The sequence below is a fragment of the Pteropus vampyrus genome, unplaced genomic scaffold (assembly GCF_000151845.1).
Source record: "Pteropus vampyrus isolate Shadow unplaced genomic scaffold, Pvam_2.0 Scaffold126, whole genome shotgun sequence".
NCBI lineage: Eukaryota > Metazoa > Chordata > Mammalia > Chiroptera > Pteropodidae > Pteropus > Pteropus vampyrus.
This window is the reverse complement of record NW_011888907.1, coordinates 2,825,482-2,852,675: the sequence shown is the minus strand read 5'-3', so window position 1 is coordinate 2,852,675 and position 27,194 is coordinate 2,825,482. Positions and strand designations below refer to the sequence as shown.

The following is a 27,194-nucleotide window of genomic DNA, read 5'->3' as shown; positions in this document are numbered from 1 at the left end:
TTTCTTTAGATTTTGTAGCTTTCACGCGCGTTGTGCCAGCTGACAAGTACTTCTTGTCTAAGAGGACTTTCTGAAAGCCACATTGAGATACAAGGGGCGTTTGGAAGAAATGTTCTAGCTAAATTAAGGAGAGAAGCAAGTTTGAAATTTTTTTTTCGGTTGCTTTTTTTAATGCTTTGCTTTCCCACCCCCTGTCGACCCAAAGCTTCCTGTTGGCAGTTTTTTGTATCCTTGGAAGTCATTTGTAATTCACTAATGACCACATCTTCTCGAGGTCCCTCCATAGTGGGAGGCCACACTGCCCTCAGGAAGCGGCCTGTCCTGTGGGGACTAGGCCTTGTGTGGCCACAGCTGCTGCCCTTTGGTCACTCTAGGTCCACCTAGGCCGGACTGTGGATGGTGCTGACCTTGATTTCAACCCCCGTTTGTGTAGGTCATAAAACCCCGGCGTAAGTTGGCGTTCCGCTCAGGAGAAGCCCGCGACTGGAGTAACGGGGCTGTGCTACAGGTCAGAACTGCAGTGCTGGGAGCCCCCTGCGCCGCACCACCAACCAGCCCTCCACCCCAGACTGTGACCACGTCAGCTGCCTGCGTGTCTGTCTGTCTCTATTTCCTTCCCCTCCCCTCTTGGTATAACTTACCTGGTCTCCTGATTTTGGACTTTAGGGACCCCATGTGGGTGGGAAGAGGTCGGCCAGAGCAAGGAGAGGCTGCACTGAGCGTCTCGCCCTTTGCGCCCCCTTCCCCACGTGAGCCATCACACCCTCTTCTCCACTGTAGGCCTCCAGCCAGCTGTCCCGGGGCTCGGCCACGACACCCAGAAGCGTGCTGCACACATTCAGTCAGTCACCCAAACTGCAGAATGCAGCCTCAGCCACAGCCCTCGTCAGCAGGACCGGCAGACATTCCGAGAGAGCCGTGAGTGCCGGCAAGAGCAATGCCACCTCCAACTGGAAGAAGGCACCCCTGAGTACAGGTGGGTGGCCTCTGCAGGGCTCAAAAGTAGGGATCTTGCCATGGTTGGGTCCATCCCTTCTTTATTTTTAACGAAGATGTGCATACACACAGGTTGAAGGGAAATGGCACAAAGGGCCCTGAACTCCCAGGCCTGCTCCCTGACCCTCATGCAGAATCTCTTTTGTTTACTAAATAGGACACCTTGAGCAAGTGCCAGCCCTGGGTAGATGCTGATTGCCCTCGCTATCTTCACGCTTTGTACCAAAACTCTCAGCCCTTGACCCGAAACATAGGGCAGACCCAGTTCAGGCACTGTCACCCCTGCCATTCAGTGGACTCCTGTCACCGTAGATGCTCACCTTGACAACTCATGTGCGCCCCCTCCCCTCCGCCATAGGAATGCCTGTTAGTGTTAGGTTTTGCCTTTCCTGCTGCACTAACTCTGTTACTTGCTCAGCCAGTGTCCTTTATTCCCTGCTTTATGGCATATTCTCTTTCCACGTTCTACCTTGGATAGGTCAAGTGGTGAAAAGTGTGAATAAAACAAGAATGCAGGGAGGGGAAGAGTGTCCCTGGGGTGGAGACTGAGATTTTAATTGAGGTTGGCAGCAAAGGCCTCTGAAGAACGACCCAGGAGACCCTCAGGAGACCCTCAGGTGGAGGATTTTCAGCTTTCTACAGTCCTACCACCATCCTCGGTCATTCTGTTTTTTATTTTATTATTTTTTAAAATTTATTGGGGTGACATTGGTTAGTTTTAGGTGTACAGTATTATATCATTTATATGCTGGCATTAAGATGAAAGTTGGGTATTTCTTGTGTCCATCAGAAATGGGAAAGTGAACGGTAGGCATAAAAGGCTGAATGAAGAGGAGTGAGCACTCCTTGTGGGAACGAGTACCTGCCACACCCCTGTAGGAAGAAGGGGCGCCATCATATGATAGACCCCAGTCAGACTTGGGAAAGCTGGCCTGTCTATGCAAATGTGAAACACAGGAGCCCACTGTGCACGCAGCTGACCATGGATTAGAGACATGCCCACGTCTCAGAGCTTCCCTCAGGAGAGGAGCTCAGGGAAGGGAGAACGTTTGTCCAACTACAGAAGAATTAGGGCCACCTGGAGAGTCGAGAGCATTTGTAAACAATACAAGCAGAGAGACTTTTGCTCAGCGTGGGTAAGATACAACTAAGAACTCACAGGCTGGTCAGGAATTCCTTTCCTGGGAAATTTGAAGGTATATGAAGTAAGTGATAGCAACCATTTGAAAACAATGTATGCACTAAAGGGTAATGTTTGAAAGGGAATCCGAAGGAATAAATAGTTGCTGTGTTCAACTGTTGGGTCAGAGGTAAAAGTGTCAAGGCTTAGAAGCTTCACTTCCCAGGAGAATTTTGCCAGCGCAAGGCTTAGAAGCTTCACTTCCCAGGAGAATTTTGCCAGCAGTTACCCTGGGTTTCTGGGTGGTGAGTTGAGGAAAACTGGGTGGGATCTCGTTGGCAGTGCTGCCCCAAATGCTCAAGGAGGGCTCCCGAGTGCATTTGACCTCAGGACCCTGTTCCACAAAGTGTATCAATGTCCATCCGAAGTACTGTTGGAGTAATGCAGTGACTCTGGGGGGGCCTTGCTGTAGCTGTGGATCTAGGGCAGTCCTTATGCCAGGCCAGCCAAAACCTTAGTGTGTTTATGTGTCGGGGTCATTTCTTCATTTTCCAGTTACTAAAGTGAAACTTGTTCATTGGAGATATTTGGAGAATATAAAAAGAGAGGGTGATGGCAATGGCGGGTACTTTCTACCCCAAAAGAACAAATGTAGCACTTAGGACCTTTCCTCAATCTGCCTCTTCACTTGAATGTCATGTGTGTCTAGTGTCCTACAGAGGGAATCATGCTGTGTTCACCAGTCTGTGTCCCTCTGAATAGTTTGAGAGAATGTTACCTTAGCACCTTTAATGGCTGCATAGTATTCCATCATACTGATTTTCCAGTTTCCCAGTTTAGTCATTTGTGATTTTTCACTGTTCTAAACTGCACTGTGGTGAACACCTCAGTTTACAAACCCTCAGAGAGCTGATGGAATCTCTTACCACGGCAGAGTCTGAGAACATTGTGAAGGTGATTGAGTTATTTCATAAATTCTCTTTGGGTCTGAGACTGGGATTTTAACCACCCAAGCTCCGTTGGCCCCGCTGAGGCTGGGGTCCTCTTGGCAGTCTCTGCCTGACTGGAGCTATCTCAGCATGTTGCTCTGTTCTGTTGTAGGTGGGGCCCTTGCATTTGTCAGCCCAAGCTTGGCGGTGCACAAGACCTCCTCCGCGGTGGACCGCCAGCGGGAGTACCTCCTGGACATGATCCCGCCACGCTCCATCCCCCAGTCGGCCACGTGGAAATAGTGTGAGCCTGGCCCAATGGAGAACAGGCTCCCACCTCCCTCCCACCTGGCCCGCCACCCTCCGCTCAGGAAGACACCCTGCTCCCTGAGAGAGTGAGCAAGCGTCAGCCATGCTGCAGAAGCAAGAGCTCCGTTCTTGGCTGCGAAGTCTTGTCGCCACAAAGTCTCATCACGGCTGCGGGGCTGCTTCACAGGTGGATGAGGATTATCACTGGGGGACCTTTCCCGTGGGCTTTCCTCCTTTCTTTGCCTTTAGTTTGCCCAACACCAGCAGAAAAGCGGACCTCGGGGGCTAGTTCTGCTCCCACCCTCCCCTTCAGCCCCCACAAGGCGCACAGGCAGCCTGGACACTGTGACACAACACACTAGGGCAAGACTGGCGCCGGGGCTTCTGAAGTTGAGCGGAGCATTCTGTTTTGTTTTTGCTTTTTCCCGTCTTAGCTTCCCAATCTTTGACTGCCTTCCTTCACGGCAATCTCTAGGTTGACAGATTTTTTTTTTTAATCACCTCACAATGATGGAGTTTAAGTAAACCGTGCAGACCCAGGGGTTCTGTCAAGCACGGCCCCCATGACCCAGAGGGTGGGCCGATGAGCAACCAGCCCTCGCTCTCTCCAGCGGAGGAAGGCCTGTGCTGCTGCTCATCCAGGAACCCCCCGACCTCCCACACTTAGCAGAAGAACAAACTGCAGCCCAGACCCAGCTACAGAGCCCGGGATCCTGGAAGCTGTGCCGTTGCCTACGGAGGAGGGTGGAGAGAACTGGCAGCAACGTCCAGAGCCTGAGCGAGAAGTTGGAGGGGCAGGCTGTTGTGTTTTTTTGTTGTTGTGGTTTATTTTATTAAATTTTTTCCTTTTCTTTTCCTACTTATTTTGATGGACATCATCCCAAGCTGCCCTGGCCTGTGCTCCCGTTAGGTGTATCAGGTGGGGAGGCATCCCTCCCCCGCCACAGACTTCAGGGTTTCCGTTTGGGTCTAGTTTAGAACTTTCCCTTAAAGCAGGGCCATGCCGCCAGCGTTCGCCTTTGGACTTTTTTTTTTTTTTTTAATCCTCTTTAGAGTCTACAGAAATGTCTTACAAAGGATCAGGTCTGCTCTTAGTTGTGTTTCATTTTGGTTTCTCCCACTCCTTAAAAATTGGTTCCATGAGGAAAGGCAGAAGCTGTCCTGTGTGTGCTGTACACGGGGCTGGCTCCATGCTGATGCAAGGGCATCCATGTGTGCATGCACATGTGTCATTGTGGAGATGGAGTATGCCGCTCCCCACTTCAGCCCCAGTCCTGGTTTTCCTGTCCATGCAGTTAGGGACTTAATTTAAAACCCTTATTTTGTAGGGCCGCCTTCTTCGAACACACTGCTTCAACATTCTAATAAAGGCTCATTTAACCCCCTCTCTCATGTTGTGTGAATATCAGTGTTTAGAAAACATTTTTGACATGCGGTAGAAGACCTAGGTAGAGGACCTAGTTTTGCAAAATGTTCTAAGTTTTTGTTGTGTAAAACCCCAAATTTCTCATTGATTTTTGTTTTGACTAGATGGGCTGAAGGAGGGGAGGGCAGGGAAGGGTGGCTTTCATTACCAGATCCAGGGATTTGGGGGGAAAGAGGGAAATTGACATTCAGGAGTGGGGGGAAAGGGTGTGATTTTACACCAAAAACTCAAAAGTATGCAAGCGTTTCTATTCCTCGCATTTTTCTGTGTGCCTGGCAAATAAATATCTGTCTTATACTACCTTGAGCTGTTAGCCCTCTCTGTTCAGTGACACCGGCCAGACTCCAAATCCTCCAACAAGGAGCGCTCAGCTGGCCACTCCCAGCAAATAGGCCTCAGTCCTAGGTAGTAACAGAATCGTGTCCAGGCCAACGTCACCTCTGCACTGGTGGGATGCTGTAGGGTTGTCACTTTCCAGCCAGGGGTGACTGGGTCTGTGACTGGGGGGCACATGTTTGCCCCCAAGTCCCACCAAAACCTGGCTTATCACTGCACTCCAGAACCACCTCTCCTCCCCTCTCCACCTCATCTCTCCTTGCCAGACCACCTCTGGCGGAGGATGGGACAGTGAGGCTCTGGTTCTGCCTTCTCCAGCCCAGCATTCCCAAGCACATTCTCATCAGAGATGACTTAACTGTGCTGGAAACATAGCTTTTTAAGAAGGGACAAGAATTTGAGAAGCTTTCATATTTAGTTCATTCTACTGTCTCAAATTTCCCCCGCTTTTCTTTAGTTTCTCCCTTTGCGGTGTAACTTCTGTAACAATCTCCAAATGGGTGGTTGTGTGATAAACTTTAAGATCCTACAGGAAAGACATTATTAAATCCCTTTCTAGGTGGGGTTTGAATATACTAGGAAAGGATGTTAACATTAAGGGTGTTCTTCCAGCAGCAAAGCTCACCCCACTCAAGATCTGCTACAGTGCTTGGGGCCTCGTCTCCCCATGGGTGCGTTAGGTCTGAGAGGACCTGGTTCCGAGGAGCAGTGAGAATGTGGGAGCCCTCAGGCCCAAATGGCAATTTATAATAGCCCCTTGTTATCTGACGCAAACCTCTGACAGCAACTAGAAACTTAAAATGGCCACTCTGTGGAGTGGGGTGGGAGTTTACAAAGCTTATTCCTTCCCTGTTTTGGTGGGAGAGCAGGTTTAAAATGGCCAAGTGCACATGTATGTGCACAGATAGACACATGTCCCCTTAGAGCCATCCATGGCTCTGGGCCATCTTGTCAATGTCATGGGGACTTTGGTCTCAGTATTCCAACTGTGATGCTGGGACCCACACCTTTGACAAGCAAGGCCAAGGATGATCCTTCTCCAGAGTGCCTTTAGTCCTGTATGTCCTCTTAAGAAGCAAAAATCTCGCCCCAGGGCAGAGGAAATGAAAGAGGCAACTGAGTGCAGCCCTGCTATATGTCCCACATGTCACTCCAGTGGATGGAGAGACATGAAGTTTTTTGTACAAGTAATATAAACATTCTCATCACAGGGGTGTAAATAGAAAAGGTGGTCCTTACTGCTCTGCCACAGGGTTTTTCTTTGATGCCGAGTTATGCTGCATATAACATTTGCCTAAAGGACTTGGACTGAGCTTTTTTAGACAGCTGTTTTATAATCCTTAAAAGTGTAATAAACGGTTACACTAGTGCAGGGTATTTGGGAGGTGGCTTTTTTTTTTTGAGGGGGGGTCACTTGTATTTATTGTGACTAAATCTTTGATAATGTAAAAGTTGACCACTAAACCAGAATAGAAGTTCCAATAAACAGGTTGGAATCAATGGCTATACGTGGTGTCAGGAAGTTTTAGAATCTGAAAGACAATAAAGAAATGGACTATGTGTTCGTTGTATTTTTCTTTTGTCCCCTTGGCCCTGGTTTACCTGCATTGTTTTGTCCCAGCTTTGGGGCAGGTTGGAGACTCAGGGAGGTGCAGCAAAGGATGAGACATCTTGGGCTTCTTTCAGACTTCACTTCTCCTGGAGTAGTCCTCTCCAACTGGGCACCATGGTCTCACTTCCGGGCCTCCACATCTTTACAAGGCCTGGGACTTTGTGACCTGGGGGAGTGGTGACAGTCTCTTAGCCCCTTCTAGCCTCCACCCTGGAGTGGTGGGTTTTTCTGGAGTGCTTTTCAGGCTTGGCTCCACATTGGGTGTCTTTGCTGCAGGACATGCTATTACAGATGTGGGTTCTAAGTACAGACGGAGCTACCTAGCCAGGCCCTGAAATGAATAATCACTGGTGAAAATTTGTTTTCAGAGGACACAATTCCAAATTTTATTTATTGTGAGACCTGTGATCACTTTGGTAGCGTTACCATTGTTTTCCTAGGTGCTTTTGTGTTTTTACTGTTTTTTTGTTGTTGTTGTTGTTGAGGCATTCCTGCCTTTAGCTGGAGGGCTAACTGCCCTCCCCAACAACCAGCTTGGTTTCACCTGAGCAGGCACAGAACTAATTGACAAGTCCAAACCTATCCTGGTCTACCTGTAACATCCTGATTGGTGCCCCATGTTCCAACACTGGCTACAAGAAGCACACTTACTGTTGCTCTCTTGGGGGCTCTGCACTCAGCCCTCAAGTGAGTCTGCTGGATCCAGCCACAGGCTCAATGGACCAGGGACAAGTATGTTTCTTCAGCTAACAAATGGGACACTTTCTCTGGTCTCTGACTTTGTCCCCTTTGACCCAAGCCATGGCTCTCTGGCTATGGGACGGGAGAATACTTGTGTCCATTGCTCGTGCAGATTCATTAGTGAGGGACAGAAAAAGGCATGTGCCACACCCCAAGCATGGGGATTGCACCTGTGACAAAGGGCAAAAGGAAAGAACAGCCTCACAAAGAGGAGACATTTTAGGCCAATTCTTGAATGAAGCGAGGGGGAAAGTGCTGGGAGTGGGAACAGCCAGTGAATTCTGAGACGTGTGCCCAAGCCTGACAGGTCGAGGCTGAGAAAAGTAGTGTGGCTGGACTTCAGGAAAAGGGGTGATAATGTAGGTTTTATTGAGTGCAACAGGAGCCTTGAGAAGGCTTAAATACGGTCCACCAGTGAGCCACAGCCCTTCCCAACAACCCCTATGATGGCATTCTGTCCAGATGCAGAGCCCAAGGTATGATCTAGGTCAGGAGAGGGCAGAAAGGTAAACCAGAAGGGTTTGGGTTTGTCTTAGCTCAGATGTGAACCAGGATTGGAGGCAAGGCACTTCCCCTACCTTAGCTTCAGTTTCCTCATCTGCAAAAAGAGGTGAGGCCACAGCCTATTTGAAGGGAATGAGGGGAGAGCTGGCACTTGAGAGTCATGGAGGCTGAGTGAGCAGGGGTGGGGCATGGTAAGACCCACAAGCTGACCAGCCTTCTTAGAGACTGGTCATGGGCTTCAGATGGAGGTGGGTAGGATTAAGGCTCAGGGAAACGTTTCTCATACCAGTAACCTTATCACAGCAAAATAACCCCTAACTTCTCCTCTCCAGACAGACACTTTTACCTCTCCACTCCCTCTCTATTCCAGCCACAGGAGCTTTCCAGCATTACTCAAACACACCAGCTCCATCCCGTTTGAGAGTGTGTGGAACACTTTCCTGCTGTTTCCAGTGGCTGATTCAGGGTTCAGCTCATTTATCTGCTTCTATCCCTCCTAGGTCACCCCCTTCCTGGCATTTAGCACAACTTAGTTGTTTGGGTTTTTTTGTTTTTTGTTTTTGTTTTTTTTATTTCCATTCAATTCTTTTACACTTGACTTTTCACTTGCCTCCTCATTGAGGGCAGGGATGTATCTAAACCTCTTTGCTGAGACCCAGAACTTGGAACAGAGCAGGGGGCCAATAAATGCATGAATGGAAAGGACTGAACTGACCAGCTGGCCGACTGGACTCACACCGCATCCTTGACTCTCCCCGCCCTCCACCCCGCCAAGACTCTTACCCTCATTAAGGCCCTCACTAAGGAGAGCTTCCACCACCTCCCCACCACATTTCAGCAATATCTGAGTTCAAATCCCAACTCTGTTCTTGGGCAGGTGACATCTGTGTAAGCCTCAATTTCCTCATCTGTAAATGCTGTTCATGTCAAGACAGCCCCGCCCCGCTGTTCCGTCCCTAAATAAGAGAAGAGTGCTGGGTCCCTGCTCCCCAGCCTAGCATCTCCATTCCCAGGACCATCACCACCCAGGGGTGCGATCTCAAAGCCCCTTCGACTCTGCCCAGGCTAGGGAGCCCAAAAGGTCTGGGTTCGAATCCTCCCAACTCCCTTTTGAGAACTGGACCAAGAACCTTAACAAGCTTTTCTCTAAAATGGAGCGCCCGCGCCTGCCTTCTCCCGGGGGAGCGACTCCTTCACCCCTCATTCGTAAAATGGGCCATCGCTGGAGCCGGGTGCGAGGTAGAGCGAGTTTATTGCAAGTGTCAACTGGGGCGGCGCCCGGAGAGCACCGCCCCCCAGCGACAGGCACGTCATGATGGCAACCGACGCCACCTGAGCGCGTGCCCTCGCTGGCAGCTCCTCCAGGTTGCAACCGCCCGCCGCGCAGCCGTCGCTCATTCCGCGCAGGCACAATGGCTTCCGTATCCTCGTGTCCCGCCCCCTCCCGAGACCTTCCTGCAGGGAATCGAGGATGCGTATGCAACCTCCTGCTCTCCGGATCGTGGAGGAGGAGCTAGATTCCAAACAGAGGCGACTATGGCCCTCGCCGTTGAGGAAGCGGGGAAAGGGGGAAGGACGCCTGTGCAGTGGCATGCGGCGGCTTCGCGGGACTCTGGAAGTTCGCCTCTCGCGCGTACGTTGCGCTTTCGCAGTGCTCGAGGCGGCGGGAATGGAGGGAACCCCGGCTTTTAGCCAGAGTCCCCCGAGCGCAGCCAGCCGTTGCGCGCTACCTGGCCAGCAGAGGGCCTGGCCGAGGGGCTGAACTGCAGCAACTCGGCGATCAGGGCCTTGCAGCGCTCGGACAGCTCGAGGCCGTCGGGGTAGAGAACGCCGCGCTTCTGGCGCCGGGGCAGGCCAGCAATGTCTGAGTCGTCGAAGGGCATGCACCCAGTCACCATGACGTAGAGCACGACGCCCAGGCTCCACACGTCGTACTTCTTGGGGTCGTAGGGAATGCCCAGGAGTACCTCGGGCGATGCGTAGGCGGCCGAGCCGCAGTAGGTGGTGCTCAGGTCTGGGTAGCCATGTGCCTGGCGGCCGAAGCCGAAGTCTGTGAGCTTGACGCGGCGCTCGTCGGGGCTCAGCAGCACGTTTTCGCACTTGAGGTCGCGGTGCACCAGGTGGTGGTCGTGCAAGTAGCGCACAGCACCTGCGATCTGTGCGAAGAGGTCGCGTGCCTGCCCCCCGGGGATGCGCCCACTGCGTTGCACAGCCTGCAGCAGGTCGGTGGCGGCCGCTTCCATCACGATGTACAGCTTCCCGTTGCACACTTCGATGAACTCGAAGACGTGCACAATGTGCGGATGCCGCACGCCGCGAAGGATGGACAGCTCTCGCGGCAGGAACTTGTTGACGAAGTCAGGCGGCGCGCGCCGCCGGTCTACTACCTTGATGGCCACCGTGCCCTTGTACTTCTTGGATGTGGCCACCTTCACTTTGGAGTAACTACCCTCACCTATTGTGCGGCCCAGCTTATAGCCGAGTTCGCTCAGGAGTTTGTCGCCCGACATGGTGGCGCCTGGGGCGCGCGGGGGAGTAGGAGGCGGCTGCTGTCGGGGGGCGGCCGGACTCCAATCTCGGGCCTAACCCATGGCGCTTGGCACCTGCACACCCGCACCCCCATGTGCCCACTCCCGGGCCCCCGCCGCCGCGGTGCCTTTTATTACCCAGGTAACAATTTCTGCCTTGTGAAGTGACCGCGGGCGTCATTCCGCCTCGGGGTGGGCCCCCTCGGACCCCGCCCCGCCGAGGTCCCCCAAGGCCCTTGGGCTTTGTGACTCATAATCGCTCTGAATGGTCCAGTTCCCGATGAGAGGCCACTAGCAAGGGCTTCCGACCACCATCGGGGAGTAGAATCCATGTCTAGGATTGGGGTGGCACCTCACTAGTCAAATCAAACGACAGCCGTCCCCCAACTTCTTGTACCTAGCCCTGACTATGTGGAGCCCTGCGTTGCCCCTAGAACCTCTTAGGGGAGAAAACGGGAAAGGAAGATTAGCGCAGTGATCTGGCTCCCTCGGGAGCTTGACTGTCCTACGCAATGCCCTAAAGGGAAAGTGAACGGGAGGTCCTTTAGTGCAAGGGACCCCGGCGACCCCACGGGCTCCAGGCGGCCACGCCCCGTCTTGGAGAAAAGAAAACCAGGATTCCTTGGCCATAGCCAGGCCCCGCAGCCCGAGTTCTCTCGTACTGTAGGGTCTCTACATCAGGGCCCTAGGTTCGGCCCAGCCAGACACTTGCGCGGCCGCTTCCGCCACACATAGTGGCAGCGGCTGCGGACTACGTCATTTCCGCCCGCGACCGGAGGTGGGGAGCCCGGCAAACATGGCGGCGTCGAAGGTGAAGCAGGACATGCCCCCGCCGGGGGGCTACGGCCCCATCGACTACAAGCGGAACCTTCCGCGTCGGGGAATGTCGGGTCAGTGTCCGCCTGCACTGTGGTATCAGGGTCTTGGCCTTCTGGGCGCCGCGGCAGGGGCGGGGCGCCAGGGAAGCTAGAGAGCCTCAGTTTATCTGCGGTGTGATGAGAGGCGGAGCTGCGGGATCCCTGATAGCTTCAGCGGTAACGATAACTGCTATAATTTGTCGAGCGTTTACTAAGCCCTTACTTTCTCTGATAACAGTCCAGGAGTCAGTCCCGTTAATTTTTTCCATTTCACAATAGATTAAACCGAGATTAGTATAGCTTGCGCCCCTAATCCTCGGCCACGCTTCCTCTCACAGTTGGGGAAAGTAAGAGAGGCTGCGACCTCCCCCGCCAGGCCCACCCAGAGCAAAGCTAGGGCCAAAACCCAGAACGCCGAGGAAATTTAAAAGATGTTCTATGAGGTGGTTCCTCGCTGAAGGCCCCCACCTGCAATATGTCCCAAGAATATGCGTTCTTAAATTTATCCAATGTTTTAAGTAACGTTTTAAAGTTTGTTACTGCTTCATCACAGAAAAATGTAAAAAAGTGAAAGGCACCCATGATTAACAGAAATGCAAAGAAATTTAAAACAAGGGTCAATACATTTGCTATAAATCATCAAACTTTACATTTAAAATCTGTGCAAGTTTAAAAAAATTCATAGGCATGGTAAAAAAAAAAAAAAAGCAATTCAGACAGCAGTAAAGTTAATGTCAAGTGAGAACTTAAATCCTCCTCCTCCCCTTCTGGCCTCTTTTGTATCCAAGAACTAAGGTTGGCAAACTTTTTCTGTAAAGGGTCAGATAAATATTTTATGCTTTGATGGCCAGATAATTTCTGTCCACTGCTGCTGCTTTTTTATAACTGTTTACAGACCTAAAAGTGTTCTTAGGCTGAGGGCCATACAGGAACAAGCTACAAGCTAGATGTGGCACCACTTGACCACTCAACTCATCCTAGAGATGATTGAAGGAAAATAAGTGATCTGAGTCTCTTTTCTCAAAATACAACTTAATACCCAGGCCATTGCACCACTCAGGTGTGCTGCATGAAGTCCGTTTACACATATACACCTATGTGACCTGTATCCAGGCTGCAGAAGGATTCCAGCCCTCAGGCCTCCCTGGGCAACCCCCAGTCAGCATCTCTCTTTTTATTTTTAAGTCACAAACATGCCTTTTATCCCAGCTCTCTTCTTGTTCATGACACAGCTGTGCCTCCCATGGGCCCTAAATACCAATGCCTAGGATTGGATCTCCTAATCGCCCCCCTTTACACTAACTTTCATCGTAGTACATACAAACCCACCTCAGTCTTTCCTGGCTGCTGAAAGGTGAGGAAGGTATCTCTTTTGGTGGTGTGGTCTTTGTTTATTATCTGCATTCATTCAGTAATTAATTGTCGAATGTGCACATGATTGTGGACCCTGTCTCAGGGAGCTCGCTGTCTAGCTGAGGAGATAGACACATCATGCCAGAATTTCCTGTTTTGGCAAGTAGTGAGGCCTCAGCTAACTGGGGCCTGCTTTAGCCAGGGTAGGCTAGAGGTACCTCTCTGAGAAGTCCCCCAGGCAGAGGGAAACAGTAAGTGCAAAGGCCCTGTGCTGTATCCTGTACCCTGCCCTCATCCTCTTCCTCCTGGCCCTCCGCCAGCCTTGCCTCTTTTGAGCCCTGGTCTACAGTGCCCCTCTCCCCATCAGTCCTACCTTCCCCTGGTCTTGTGAAAGCACTGTGGCTCCAAGCCTGGCACCAGCTGCCCTTCTCTCTCTGGACCACTCACTACCAGCATTCCAGCACATGTCAAGTGGGCTCAGGCTGTCTTTAATCCACACTGCTCCCAGAGTGACTGCCATCCCCACCTCTCCTCATCTCTCACACTCAGTTCCTCTCTGTACTCTCCTGCCCCAAGTATGTGGTGCTTTCTTCTTTTTTTTGTGTCTTTAACATTTATTGAGATTCCATACCATACAATTCACCTATTTCATGTTTACAAATCACTGGTTTTTAGTCTATTCACAGTCGTGCAGCCATCTCAGTGATCTAAATTTGCAACACTTTCATCACCCAAAAAGAAGACCCATTTTGTAGGTTGTCTTTTCAGCTCAATGGTGGTATCATTTGTAGCACAAAAGTTTTTTAGTGAAGTCCAATTCATCTATTTTTTCTTTTGTGCTTCTGGTGTCATATCTAAGAAACCATTGCCTCATCCACAGTTACAGAGACTGATTCCTCTGTTTTCTAAGAGTTTTATAGTTTTAGCTCTTACATTGAGATAAAATCCATTTTGTATTAATTTCTGTGGAAGGGGGAAGGAAGGAGCACATTTTATTCTTTTGTATGTGGCTATCCAGTTGTCTAATTTGCTGAAAAGACTATTCTTTCCCCATTGAATTGTCTTGGCACCCTTGTCCAAAATCAATTGACCATAAATGGTTTATTTCTGGACTCTCAGCTCTGTTCCATCGATGTACATGTCTATGCTAATGCCAGTGCCACGCTGTCTTGTACACACAGCTGTGTGATAAGTTTTGAAATTGTGAAGTGCAAGTCCTCCAACTTTGTTCTTCTCTTTCAAAGTGGTTTTGGCTATTCTGGTCCCTTGGATTTCCATATGAATTTTATCATCTTGTCAGTTTCAATGGGACTGTGGAGGAAAAGGTTGGGATTTTGATGGGCACTGCATTGAATCTACCTCAATTTGGAGTGTGTTGCCATCTGAACAATGTTATGATCCCATGAACAGTTTACATTTGTTTAGGTCTTTTTTTTAATGGTTTTTTTTTTTTTGTCATCAATATTTATTCCTTTATTTTTAAATTTCAATTAGTTTCAAGTATACAGTACATTGGTTAGATGTCTGTACAGTTCGTAAAACGGTCCCCCCTCCAATTGCTCCCTCCCTCCTCTCACCCTCCACCTAGCCAACATATTCATTCTGATTGCATTCCCTATGCTGTGCTCCCCATCCCCGTATCCACCCATCAGCTATTAATTTGTACTTCTTTAATCCTTCACTCCATTCTCACATCCCCCCAAACTCCCCTCCCCTCTGTCCATCACCAAATTGTCCACTATATTTGTGAGTCTGTTTTTGATTAGTTCTTTTTATTCCTTATATTCCGCATATAAGTGAAATCATATAGTGTTTATCTTTCTCTGTCTGACTTAAATACCTTCTAGGTTCATCAAAGCAATATCTTTTTCCATCTCCTTTTAGTCTGTGTCTTTTAATCTGAAGTGAGTCTCTTATAGGCTACATATAGGGGTCTTGTTTTCCTTTCCATTCATCCACTCTTTTAGTTGGAGCATTTAATTTAATTCTTTTCCATTTGGGGTTGATAGGAAAATAATTGTTACTATTCTTTATTCCTGTTTGATAGGAAAGTAATTGTTACCATTGATAGGAAAGTAATTGTTACCATTCTTTATTCCTGTTTTTGATACATGTATTTAGGTCTTCTTAATGCATGGCCCACACACCCTTCTGGATATGCCGTTCCTCAGCCTCCTCCACCATACTGGCAGATCCAGAGACACAGACATCCCTGATGGCCTGGGGTCTTGGCCTTGAAGCCAGCAGTGAGAAAGAAATGAGTTAGAGCTGCATAATTGTAAAGGCTGCCTTAGTCCTGGAATTTATCTTACAGATGGCCCACACTTGGGTGCCTGGTGTGATGATGGCAAGGGATTTTCACACAGACAGCCCAGGTCTGTCCTCTGGGGCTAGGTCAAAAGAGGAGGCTCCTGGGTCTTTCTGCAACTATTGAAAAGAATGAGGCAGCTCTGATGAAATGCCTAGCACAGGTGGCCAATCATTTGGTGTGCTGGGAGGGATCCTGGGCACTTAAGCCTCTCAGGAGAGGTCCTGCCTCACAGCACAGGAACCAGGGTGCCCTCACTGATCTGTTCCTGTAATGTGGAACTGTCTTACCCTGAGCTGGTGTTTTCAACAGGTTGAACTAAAAGGGGAAAAATAGAACCAGTTTCTCATTTATCTCCAGGTCCAGCAGAGGTGCCTGATGAGCCTCATGCAGGAGCTGAGCTGAAGAAGAAAGAGCCCCCACTTTGTCCCCTTACAAGGCCCAGGGAGTGGCCTCACCCATCATTTACCGTTTTTTTTTTTTTTACTGAGTGTTAACTAGAGCTTGACCTGGCTGAGCTTGTGCATTCATCACAGCAACCACAAGGCCTGGCCAGAGAAGAGACCAGAAAAGATGAGAGGGTGCAGGGTGAGCCAGGCCCCAGATGGCCGGGCCTCCCTGAAGATCCCAGCAGGTCCACAGCCTGTCAGTCAGGATTACAGCTTGGATGCCTGCTGGTGCTCAGTAAATATTTATGGCAGCCTGTACCCTGGGGTCTGGGTGAGTGGGGGCAGGGCTTGGGTTCACCCTGCTGGGCCAGGAGCAGCAACACCCCAGGAACCCAGGGGGCAGTAGGCAGCCCCTGCAGGGTACTGCTTGCCTCTGGCAGCCCTGTCCATCTCCCTGTGGGCAGCACACAAGGAGGTGGCCCAAGCAGCCAGGAGCTGCCATGGAGCTGGGACCCAGCCATGGACACCTACCTTCCTTGTGAGGAATGGCCAACTGGGAACCAGACAACCTAGAAGATGGTGGGGCCAGGGCACCCAGCCATAAACCTCTAGACTCATGGGCCCTTCTGCAGACCCTTCCCGGCCTATACCTTACAGAAACTGGCATGGGGGCAGAAGTATTACATCCACAAGGGCCTTGCCTGTGAGAGAAAAGCTGAGGTAGCCTGGTGTCCCCTGTTTGCAGAGTTGACGAACGTGATAGAGAGTGTTCTGCAGCTGCAAAGAAGGAAATGTCCAAGGAAGGGGGCCGGTGGACATTCCACAGAGATTAAAAAAACATAGTCTGAAGAAATGTGAGCCATCTCTGGGAATGGGTCACGGGGGCTCTCACCTTCTCCCTTGTCCATATTTCTGGGGGATTTGCACAGCGAATGGATTATGCTTCTTGAGAAAAAACAAGGGTGGCCTGTGCCGTGTGCAGGTGCCGAGCCAGCACTCCTCTCCCCACAGGCTACAGCATGTTTGCCGTGGGCATCGGGACCTTGCTTTTCGGGTACTGGAGCATGATGAGATGGAACCGTGAACGCAGGTAGGCCCCACACAGATGAGGGTGGGCACGTGCCCATGGACTTGGTGTACATCGGGGCCCCTTGTCAACCTTCCAGGCCTGGGGGACCCAGCAAGTCCATTTCTGGGCTTTACCATCGAGGATTGACTAATAAGTGAGGAGCTTGCCTCCAGGTGTTCACTGGGCACCCCTCGGCCTCTGCCACTGAGGATGTAAGAGTCCAGATTGTGACAGCCCATCAGGTAGAGGTGGAGGGGCAGGCCTAGAACTTGTTCTCTTAGTCGGTTTTTGTCCAGGGTGACCAGGCAATGGCCATAGAAAGCTGATTAGAAAGCTGATCACAAAAGACAATGGCATTGCCAGCCATGTGCGGCCTGAGGGACCAAGGCCTGTGGTGCTCTCAGTTCAGATCTCAGCCACTTCTGAGCTTGCCCGATTCCCTGCCAGGTGGCTCCTTCTAATTGGTCCCCAATTAGCTGGGCCCCTCTACCCTGTCCCATCTGTGACATGTATTCTTAGCACCTCCCTCCCCCACCCTCTTGCCCCCTGCCATGAGGCCAAGAATCCCTGAGGGTGGTGCTGGAGAAGGCTCAGCTCAGAGAAGGCTCAGCTCAGGGAAGGCACTCCACATTGTCGAGTAAACTCAGGAGCACCTGGTGGGTGCTGAATGCTAGGGACCCTACGCTGGACAGGTGAGGCCAGGCCCAAACTCCCAGGGAGATATGGTAGTGCCCATAACGTCTGTGGCTGTGGTAAAGGCAGCTGCCTGGTGGACGAGGTGGGGAGAGAGGGGCTGAAGTTTATCCACTCCTTCCCTTTGCCTCTGTAAGATTCCCCTTGATGAGGGGACAGAGCCAGAGGCCACTCCCTAGGCCACTACATGGCTCCATTTCCACCATCCCCCAGCATGGACAAGGCTGGTGAGTTGGAAGATGCTGAAAAGCAGTGAGAAGAAAGGAGCTGGATCATGAATACCCCACCTCCCTTCTCTGAAGCTGTCAGGCTTGGGCTATTTTTAGGATTAAAACAGTTTTTAATTGAAAAGAAAGTGTGAAGCCAGCAGTCTTGTGGACCAATGCCTGTGCCAGCTAGGCACCCCCATCTCAGTCTCCTGGTGGGCAGAGCCTACTGCCCAAGCCCTGCCCTGCTCACTCGCCTCTCCACCTGACTCCCCATCCCCATGTATCATCCTGAATGTCCAGGGGCTGCATTGTCTGCCCCCCATAGTCTGATCCAAGTATTGGTTTTGGGATTTCACAGGCGCCTGCAGATCGAGGACTTTGAAGCCCGTATCGCACTGATGCCACTGTTGCAGGCAGAGAAGGACCGGAGGTAGGGCTGCCAGGGCCAGGGTCAGGAGGTCATAGGCCTGAGTACCCCAGCTTACAGCACAGGACACAGCCAGAATGTACATAGGGACTGGCAGCTGCGTCCTTGCACATGGAACTGCTGTCAACCCTTGAAGAGGGCACTACACATAAAGTGGAGACCCGAGGAGGAAAACTAGGAAGGCTTCCTGCAAGAGGGGGCGGGATGTTGGGGCTGGGGCAGGAGGACAGCAAGAGTTTGCTAGGGAGAGGAAAAGAAGGGGTTAATTTGTGCAGGATTGAAGCAGCAGGACGTGATTGGGGTGGAGCAGGGACAGGTCTGGCAGGTGTATTAGGCAGGCGCGTTCAGGCCTGTCCCCCACTTCCCACTCCATCCTCGCAGGGTCCTGCGGATGCTTCGGGAGAACCTGGAGGAGGAGGCCATCATCATGAAGGATGTGCCTGACTGGAAGGTGGGTCCCCCCGCAGGCACTGATAAGTACAGCTTCCCACAGAAAACCTGGGGCAGAGAGGGGTAGTGGATGCTGGGTGTGAGGAAAGGAAGGCAGCCGCTTCTGACAAAATGGCCAGCAGGGGTGGTCATTCAGTCGTGTGTGTGTCCCGCTAGGTGCTGGGCCTGAGGGGTGGATGGGGTGAGAAGAGGGGCTGAAGTTTATCCACTCCTTCCCTGTGCCTCTGTAAGATTCTCCTTGATAAGGGGACAGAGCAGCACCCCCACCTATATCCACTGTCTCCTCAGGTGGGTGAATCTGTGTTCCACACAACACGCTGGGTGACCCCCATGATGGGCGAGCTCTATGGACTGCGCACAAATGAGGAGATTCTCAATGCCACCTACGGCTTCATCTGGTACTCGTAGGGGCCCCCTTCGACCCCACTCCCTCCCACAAAAGAAAATAAAAGCCCTGGAGACCTGCTAGCCTGTGTCATGGACTGAGTGACTTGGCCGCGTGCAGGGGAGGAGGGGCACCGCGTTGGTTCTACAGAAAATGCCAAGCAGGGTGGCTGGAAAAACACCCAGAGGCTATCCCTGGATCCACCAGCAGCCTCTACTCCCAAACACGCTTGGACTCTCCTACCTCTAGTGGAATCATGCATATTCTGCGGCCCTCCAGGCCGGGCACAAGGGTGGTTAGGGGCTTGGAGAGGAGTGTACCAGGGCAGAGGGGTGGGGCAGCAGAGGCGGAACCTATCGCTTCCGCTCCAGACTTCCTTTTCCTACCAGTGTTAGCGTCTCCGGGCTTCCCTGCATCCCAGCTGCAGCCCCGCTCCTCGCACTAAAGGGCGAGCATGAACGGTGGGCGGGGAGGAGGTGTGGCTTATACAGGGATGCACTTAAAAGGCATCGGTGGGGCACCCTCACCCACCCACCCCGCACTGTGCGCAGCTGCTCTCCCTGGCCATGAGTGGCGCGGCTGGCCCGGATTTGGCGGAGGTGCCGGAGGAGCGACGTTTCCTCAGGTCAGCCGGGAAGGGGATGCCGGGGACTCCATGGCAGCGATGCGACCCAGGGGACCAGAGGCAGAGGCATGGCTGGGAGGGGGAATGAGAGCAGAGGCATGGCCAGGGAGGGCCCCAGAAATCCGAGGCCCACTGGGCATTTCACTGGACAGACTATGCGCTGCCGACGCCTCTGAACCTACGTTGCCAGGGAAACAGCATCCGCGGCAGCCGGGCTTCTTGTGGATGATTCCTCCGCATGAGTACTCACTCCCCCATCATCCCTTACCCCAACCAAGGCCCACTTACCCTTTGCATGTCCCAGGGACTCTGGAGCCTCTCTATTCCTCCTTCCCCATCTGAACTCTTTTACTCTCAGGTCCTCAAACGCTCACACAGCCCTTGGTGGGTCACCTGCTACTATCACCTTGTTCAGAGAAGGAAACTGAGGCCTAGGGAGGGAAGCCACTGCCTGAGTTAGAGCTAGGGTGATTCTTGAACACATGGGCCACCTGCCACAGGGTTGATGAATTTGGGGTCTGGAGCTGGCAATTGTGGCTATCTCCTACCTCGTCCTGAGTCATCCTGTGTGACATTGGACCCTAAGCAGGGCTATGGACCTCTCTGCGAACCAGATTCATCTAACAGCCTTTTGTCTGGCCACTTCTATCCACTGTCCAATCAGCCTCTCCTCTCAGGGCAGCCTCTCCTCTCAGGGCAGCCTCTCCTCTCAGGGCAGCCAGTCCAGTGACTGGCTGATGTCCAGATTCAGCGTAAACACCCAGCACATCCTAGGCAGGGGGAGAATAATGTTTTAGAAGCTGAGCTATGACATTATCCAGCATGGGGGACAGTGGGCCAGTTGTTTAGGGCCTCAAACACCACTGAAGAGTGCTGGGGCTCTGTGGGGTGGATAGGAGTGGAACACAGTAAACAAGGGAAGAGAAGGCATTGAGGCTGGAGACATAATGGGGGTGTGTAGGCGTGATAAGGAATTTGAGTATTCTCTGAATACTGCGGAGCCTTAAGAAGGTTTTCAACATGGTGATGTGACCTATTCAAGTTTTCAATGCCTCCATTACTTGTGTTGTGGAGTTGGGGGGAGGGGGTGGTATGAGATCGCTATAGATAGTCAGGTGAGCAATGATGGAGGGCTGGCATCAAGAAGTATGAGGATGAAGAGAAGCAGATGGAGCTGAGAGCCCAGGGAAGGTCTGGGTCTGGTATGGGCACCCTGGCCTCCAAAATAGTCTTTTACTGGAAGTATTTTGGGAGCATCAAGCCCAGTTCCCTTTGAAACCAGGTCCCCTCAGCCCTTCTGGGACAAATCCTGGGCCTCAGCTCCTCTCATCTGGAAGCTAATGTTGAGTGAAGCAAGAGGCACCCTCATAATTCCCCAGTCCTACATTTCTGCCCTGTCCCCATACCATACCCAAAGCCACCACCACAGGCTCCTAGCCTGGACCACCCTCTTTCCATGGAGTTCCCATTATCACCCTATTGACCAGTTAGGCAGGAAGATAATGTTCTAAGTGGTTACCTGAGACCAGAGCTTTTGGACCGAGGAAGAAGAGGAGGAAAGGATGGTTCTCCCACCCTCATTTCCCCCTCCATCCTCCTGTGGGAGCTGCAATCAGAGCTGTGGAGAAATAAACCACATTCCCAAACGACCTTCCCAGGAGCCAGGCCAGCCTGCAGGAGGTAGGGAGATCTCCCCACTCTGTACTTCAACCTCATCCCACATTGGCCAAACACAAGCTCAGGGTTGAATATGGCTGTGATTGCTGTGATCTTGGGGCATGTGGCCTCCTTGCCCTCAACCTTTATCTCCCCCATCTGTGTGAGCCCCCAAAGTGTGTTCCTGACCCAGTATCTCAGTCTTGCTCACTCTGCTCCAGCCATACTAGTCTCCATTCTGTCCCTTGAACCTGCCAAATTTGTTTCACTGCAAGGCCTTAGCCCTCGCTGTTCTTGCCACCTGGATTACCTCCCGTAGTGCTCCAGGCCAGTTCCCCCAGGAGGCCCTCTCTGACTCCCCATCCCACAGCAGTCCTCGTTCTCCACTTCCACCCCTCCTGCTGCCTGGCCTGGTCACCCTGCAAAATTGGCCAGGAGTTTGTGTTTTCCTGCTCACAAAATCAAAGGAGGGAACCTAGGATTCATCCCAACAAACCTCTGCCATCTGTAGGTCTGCCTCTGCTGTTTTGCTTACATGCCATTTGTGGCTCTGGAGACCGACACCAAGCGTGGAAGTCTGGGTTTTCCCACTCACTTTCTGCATGACCCTGGGCAAGCCACTTGGCTTCTCTGAGTTGTTGGATGTTCTTCCAACTCTTCTGGGCCTGGCTCTATTATTATTACCCTCTCTAGAGTCTGCTGAACTGGGGGTAGGTGCTGTTTCCCAATAGGACTGGGTCCTGTTTGGGGGAAATGGCATCAGGCCATAGACCCTGCCCAGCTGTCCAACCCCTGATTCTGGAGTGAGGAACACCTGATCTTCAAAACCAATTCTCCCTCTCTGCGACCACTAAGCCCAGGCCCCTTGGAAGGCCCCTTAGCCAACTTAGAAAGGTCTGGTGCTTGGTATAATGCTCTATCACCATCTTGAAATTCTTAATTTTTTAACAAGGGCCCCCCACATTTGCATTTTATTATGTACCTAGCTCATCCTGCCTTTACTTTTGCAAAGAAAGGAGCAAGGCTCAGAAAGATGAAACAGACCCCAGTCACTCAGCAAGGCAGTGGCAGGGCTTCCCCTCAGTGGGTTGGCATCTCTCTGGGCACAATTATCTGAATTGTACCACTGCCTTTGAGGAGGGGTCGCCAGTGGGTCTCATAGCTGCAGACCCCACATCCGCCTCCCTAAGCTGAGCCATCAAATTCTTCTGCAGCCTGCACAACTCACCTCCCCCACGTACCCCGAGTCCAGTCAGCCCCCTCCAGTGTCCTAGAGCTCAAACAGTGGTTTCCTCTGCTTGAAATCCATCCATAGCCCCCAAAGAAGTTCTTCATGCCCCATTCCTCCTTCTGGGTTCCTCCCACCTTGGGGCCTGGGGGCGTCTCGTTCCTGCTCAGTATCTCACGCTTTGGGGCAGTTGAACCAACATGCGCCACCGCGCGTTTCCTCGACCACCAGAGGGCGCCCTCACCTCAGGCTTCGTCTCAAACCTCCCTCTGCCTGCCTGGTTCCATCCAACCATGTGTGCTTCAGACCGGGAAACAGGGTCCGGGGTGACGTCAGGGACTGGCTTGGAATATTGGTAGAATATTTCTGGTTCCATCCAAGCCTCTGTCTCTAGGTGTCAGTCTCTGTTTCTCAATGACTCTGAGCATCTCTCCCTATTCTGTTCAGCACCGAGGAGGCAGCCGCCCTGGAGCGGGAGCTTCTGGAGGATTATCGCTTTGGGCGACAGCAGTTGGTGGAGATGTGCGGTCATGCTAGTGCCGTGGCTGTGACCAAGGTACATAATCCCAGACCCTCAGCCTTGACCCCAGCCAGATGGCCAGCCCTTGGCCTAGCTGCATGAACCCCGTGGATGTGCGGCCCTCAAGAAGCTCCTTTTTGCTTGGGGCCACCCCAGCCCATCGCTCAAATGAGGAAACTGAGGCCCAGAGAGGCTCGTCACTGGGCCAGGCCAGGCAGGGACCCAAGACCTAGGATGTCAGGGTCAGGGCAGAGGTCAGGATCCCTAGAGACAGAGGCTGGAATGCAGAGACCGAAGTGCTGCAGGGTGGGGTCTGGGGCCCTTGAGGTACAGATGTGACTGCCTACCTCTGCCACCTCCTGGGTCTTGGGCATGGGGAACATTGGTTCCTGCAGTCCAAGCACCCCCAAACAACCCTGTGCCACAGGTGGGAAACAGAGGCTCAGAGGCAGGGAGGGGCCTAAGCAGGGTTCCAAGGGATGGGAAGCGTAGCAGTGTCTGGTCTGGGGCAAACCCCCCACCCTCTAGGTTCCTGCAAAGGACGTGAGAGTAAAAGCAATGATGATACTACTATCGTACTTTGCCCCATGTTACCCCTGAACAAGGGTAATAAAACTAACATCATTTAATAAACATAAATAACTTAGAAAAGTGCCTGATAGAATTAGGGTTCCAGCATGTAATGCTTCTCCTCCTCTTCCCCCCCCATCTCTTCTTATTATCACTGTATACTTAAAAAAAAAACGCTCAATATCTTTCTTTATGTGGACTCAATTTTTTTTTACATAAATGTTCTTAATTTCTAAATGAAACATATCCTGAGTGAGGTGCCCAAAGAAGAAGGAAATGGTGAAAATCTAAGCCACAGAAGCAAAGCCAGTGTAATAAAGCTTTGCCCAGCTCCCGGTGACCAATCATCGGGTTTTTGCCCTGAAAGCCCCAAGTCCATGTAGAAGCCCCCTTGATCTTAGCCAGCCAGATGATGTCACCCTCCCTGACTCTGAGTGTGGCGTGGTGAGTCGCAGGCACAGTCAGGGCCTCACTGAGACCTTGGGAAGGAGACTCAAAAATGAAATAATTTTACTTCTGTGTAGTTGTAGGTTAGAGTATGGCTGGGCCCCCCAGAGCCACTCTGGGGCTAGGGAGAATCCCCAGAGGCCTGTCAGAGCCATTGTCACTCCTATTCGATAGAAGCAAGCTGAGGCTGAGGGAGGAGAGCAGGGTCGAGGCCACTCAGAGTCAAAGCAGGTTGGGATTCGAACACCAGCATGCTTAACTCCTGTGTTAAGGAGAGAGAGATGCATGGTCCTACAGAGACAGAGAGTCTGAGAGATAGAGACTGAGACAAAGAGACACCGAGACAGAGACAAACCATATAGAGAGAGACAGACGGGGAGAGACACAGAGAGTTTGAAAGATACATAAAGACAGAAGTGAAGACAGGCTGATGGAGAGAGACAGGCGGAGAGGGACAGGGCATGGCAGGTTGGAAAAGTACTCCCCTCCCTCCAAGGCCTGGAAAGTGGGTGGGGGAGGGGCAGCCACTGCAGTGGAAAAAGGTGGAGGAATGTCTGCAACTCAGGCCGAGAATAAACAAACCACAGTCCTGGCGCCTGGTGGTGGCAGGAGGCACGTTTTCCCATTCCCTCTTGGCAGAGCCTGAGGCAAGGACTCTGTGTCTCCAAGGAGGAAACTGAGGCCCCAAGAGGCCCTGCCCTTTGCCCAGAACACTCTTCCTTCTGTCCCTATCCTATTGCCTCCAGGCCCAAGCCCTGTCCTTTCCACTGCCTGGGGCCTCAGTTTCCCCACAGGAGCAAGGAAGAATTCCAAGCACCATGCCTTTGCCTTCACTGTGTCTCCTTCTAGGTGTTTCCCTTGTCTGCCCTCTCCCGGAAGCAGAGGACAGTGCTGGTTGTGTGTGGCCCGGAGCAGAACGGGGCTGTGGGGCTGGTCTGTGCCCGGCACCTGCGGGTGTTTGTGAGTAGTAAGGACTCCCTTTGCCTCCCAGGGTTACGCCCCCACCCCAACCTCACAGAAATCGATTCTTCCTCTTCGTAGTGTCCCAAGGGAACGTAGAGGCTGGACAAGTTACAGAATATGCCCAGTGCTTGCCCCAGGCAGGGTCTGCTGCCTGGTGCCAGATCTGGGATCTTGGCAGAGCCTGGGGGAGGCTGGCTGGCCACCCTCCACACTGACCCCTTCCTGCCTCCCTCCCCAGGAGTATGAACCGACCATCTTCTACCCCACACGCTCTCTGGACCCACTGCACCGGGACCTGACTACCCAGTGCGAGAAGATAGACATCCCTTTCCTATCCTTTCTGCCCACAGAGGTCAGTGCTCAGCAACCACTGAGGGGCAGGTGGGGGATGGTGTCCTAAGGTCACCCCTGACCCTGCCTGCCCTCCCAGGTCCAGCTCATCAATGACGCATACGGGCTGGTGGTGGATGCTGTGCTGGGCCCTGGTGTGGAGCCCTGTGAGGTCGGAGTCCCCTGCACACGTGCGCTGGCCACGCTCAAGCTGCTGTCCATCCCCCTTGTGAGCCTGGACATTCCCTCAGGCATGCCAGGCATAGGGGGGATGTGCAGGGACTGGGGGACCTGGGGAAGGGCCCTTGTGCTCTGGCTCCTGCCCTGGCTTGCCTGCTCTGGACCTCAGTTTCCCCATCATGGATGGATTGTGCACTCTGGGTGTGGCAGAGGGTACATCCATCCCTCAGATGGGTAAGACCAGGGCTGTAGCCCAAGTAACCCTGCGTCCCCTCCCCCCCTACACCCAGCCCAGTGTGCCCGCTGCCCACCCTGGCCCAGTCGCCTGGGCAGACGTGAGCTCACCCGGCAAAAGCCTCGCCCGGCCTGGCTGTCGCCCCATGCCTGTTGGAGCCATTAGGCCATGGGCAGACGGAACAAACAGCTGCTGGCCAGTCGGACCCTCTACAGGGGGTGGCTGGACTCGTGGGGATATCCCTTGTCTTGTAAGACCCAGGGCCATCTCAGTAAGATGCCACAGAGCTGGGGAAAAGCGATGTTGGCTATGAGGAGGTGGGCTGTCTGGTCTGAGGGTGGAGGCCAGGGTCACCAAAGGAAGAAATAAAGTCAGAGGGACGAGGCTTTTAGTTAGTGGCCCCAGACTCCAGTCAGAGGCAGGAGAGAAGGCGAGACCCCTAATCTGAAGGCGGAGGGTCATTTGAGAAGTGGCAGAGCCTATGGCCCAGTGAAGAAAGTGGTGGGGTCCTGCAAAGTCAAGAGGCAAGATCTAGCCTGAAGGCAGGGATGTCAGGTCAGAGGGAAGAGTGTCTAGTCAGAGGAGGATGGGTGCTCAGGTTGGGTGGGGGACGGGGCACTTCCTGTCAGAGGCGAGAACCTGAGGCAAGAAGACAGGTCTGATGGGGAAGACTTGTCTGAGGATGGAGGCGAGTCTGTCCTCTGAATGGGCATCTAGTCAGAGCGGGGAGGCTGGCTGGGCGTCAGGGTGGAATGAGATGCTAGTGTAAGTGGGAAAGCTCAGGATTGATAGGGAAGGAGGGACGGAGACAGACACCGGCAGAAGCGTGGGTCTAATTGCGAAGGGGCAGCAGGTGGAAATGATATATGTAGTCTGAAGGCAGATGAATATTGGGTAGCAGGATGGGAGGAGGGGCAGAAAAGTATTAGGGCAGAGGCTCTGGTCAGATGGTGAGGGAAACATCTCCAAGGAGGGGAAAGAGATTGGATTGAGGGTGAAAGCTTAGTTTTATGGGGAGGTAGGTCTGACCAAGACTCACGTGACAGAGAGCAGAGGCTGGGTCTGATGGGGAAGGTTAAGTGGGTAGTAGGGTGGCAGTACTCTCCTCTGCGGGCGAGCACCGCGCCCAGCTCCCAATCGCCCCCGCTCCCGCCCCTCCTCCCTCAGGCTGGGATGCGGAGACCGGCGGTGACACTGAAGATGGGCTGCGACCTGACGTGCTGGTATCGCTGGCGGCGCCCAAGCGCTGCGCTGGCCGCTTCTCTGGGCGCCACCACTTTGTGGCCGGCAGGTTCGTGCCCGACGACGTGCGCCGAAAGTTCGCTCTGCGCCTGCCTGGGTACACTGGCACCGACTGCGTGGCGGCACTGTAACCGCACCCCGCACCCACGTGGCTTGGACGCTCGCCAATAAACAGATGTTCCACCACCGCCTGGCCTCGCCTCCTCTGTGCGCCGCGGGTGGGCAGACTCGGGAAGGGACTTCCCACGGGTCGCCCAGCGGCCCAAGGCGGGAGGGAGGGCAGATGCATATTGGGACTTCTCTCTACGGAGGCCAGATTCAGGGTGGGACTTCTGCCTGCTCGGGTGGCCTAAGGCCATAGGGTCAAAGTTCGATTCGATGGAAGATTTCTGGCCGCCTAAAGCGTGAAGGTTCGGGCAGCTTCAAGCTCCAGTCCAAGAGGCGCTTCCCACAGGCAGCTTGGGACCCAACGTGAGGAACGGAGGGTGGGTTGAAGGAGGGATTTCCAGCCGGCAACTGGGGGACGCAGGCCAGCCTCCGCGCGGAGGCACAGCAGG

The 27,194-nt window shown here is 52.7% G+C and overlaps 4 protein-coding genes and 1 long non-coding RNA gene across 15 annotated transcripts in view; 4 read left to right on the top strand and 1 right to left on the bottom strand.

Annotated features, from left to right (window-relative positions):
- Positions 1 to 5,086, top strand: part of GATAD2A (GATA zinc finger domain containing 2A) — an 86,260-nt gene extending 81,174 nt beyond the window's left edge. For 8 of the 9 annotated variants that reach the window (XM_023534576.1, XM_011366706.2, XM_011366704.2 and 5 more), the window contains 3 exons: positions 434 to 508; positions 781 to 976; positions 3,218 to 5,086. In XM_023534576.1, coding sequence (XP_023390344.1) covers positions 434 to 508; positions 781 to 976; positions 3,218 to 3,348 — 402 coding nt within the window. In that variant the 3' untranslated portion in view covers positions 3,349 to 5,086. The remainder of the gene's footprint in view (positions 1 to 433; positions 509 to 780; positions 977 to 3,217) is intronic. The other variant, XM_011366707.2, reaches the window with a different exon arrangement.
- Positions 5,087 to 9,321: 4,235 nt separating this feature from the next.
- Positions 9,322 to 10,599, bottom strand: TSSK6 (testis specific serine kinase 6). The gene has a single exon (XM_011366702.2). It carries the CDS (start codon positions 10,481 to 10,483, stop codon positions 9,662 to 9,664), a length of 822 nt encoding a protein of 273 aa, XP_011365004.1. The 5' UTR covers positions 10,484 to 10,599; the 3' UTR covers positions 9,322 to 9,661.
- Positions 10,600 to 11,239: 640 nt separating this feature from the next.
- Positions 11,240 to 18,724, top strand: NDUFA13 (NADH:ubiquinone oxidoreductase subunit A13). 2 transcript variants are annotated; one of them, XM_011366701.2, is made up of 5 exons: positions 11,240 to 11,391; positions 16,420 to 16,498; positions 17,738 to 17,809; positions 18,188 to 18,257; positions 18,545 to 18,724. In XM_011366701.2, the coding sequence occupies exons 1-5, from the start codon at positions 11,298 to 11,300 to the stop codon at positions 18,662 to 18,664; spliced, it is 435 nt and encodes a 144-aa protein (XP_011365003.1). In that variant the 5' UTR covers positions 11,240 to 11,297; the 3' UTR covers positions 18,665 to 18,724. The 2 variants fall into 2 exon arrangements, with proteins under 2 accessions (XP_011365003.1, XP_023390291.1); XM_023534523.1 differs by having other exon boundaries at positions 17,705 to 17,809.
- LOC111744031 lies at positions 14,636 to 16,238 on the top strand. Of its 2 annotated transcripts, none has more exons than XR_002781985.1 (2): positions 14,636 to 15,703; positions 16,154 to 16,238. It is a non-coding gene; the product is annotated as an uncharacterized LOC111744031 (long non-coding RNA). The 2 variants fall into 2 exon arrangements; XR_002781984.1 differs by having other exon boundaries at positions 14,636 to 15,739.
- A 483-nt stretch (positions 18,725 to 19,207) lies between the features above and the next one.
- Positions 19,208 to 26,828, top strand: YJEFN3 (YjeF N-terminal domain containing 3). The gene is made up of 6 exons (XM_011366700.1): positions 19,208 to 19,266; positions 22,598 to 22,706; positions 24,537 to 24,647; positions 24,889 to 25,002; positions 25,081 to 25,231; positions 26,563 to 26,828. Exons 1-6 carry the CDS (start codon positions 19,208 to 19,210, stop codon positions 26,766 to 26,768), a joined length of 750 nt encoding a protein of 249 aa, XP_011365002.1. The 3' UTR covers positions 26,769 to 26,828.
- Positions 26,829 to 27,194: the final 366 nt, after the last annotated feature.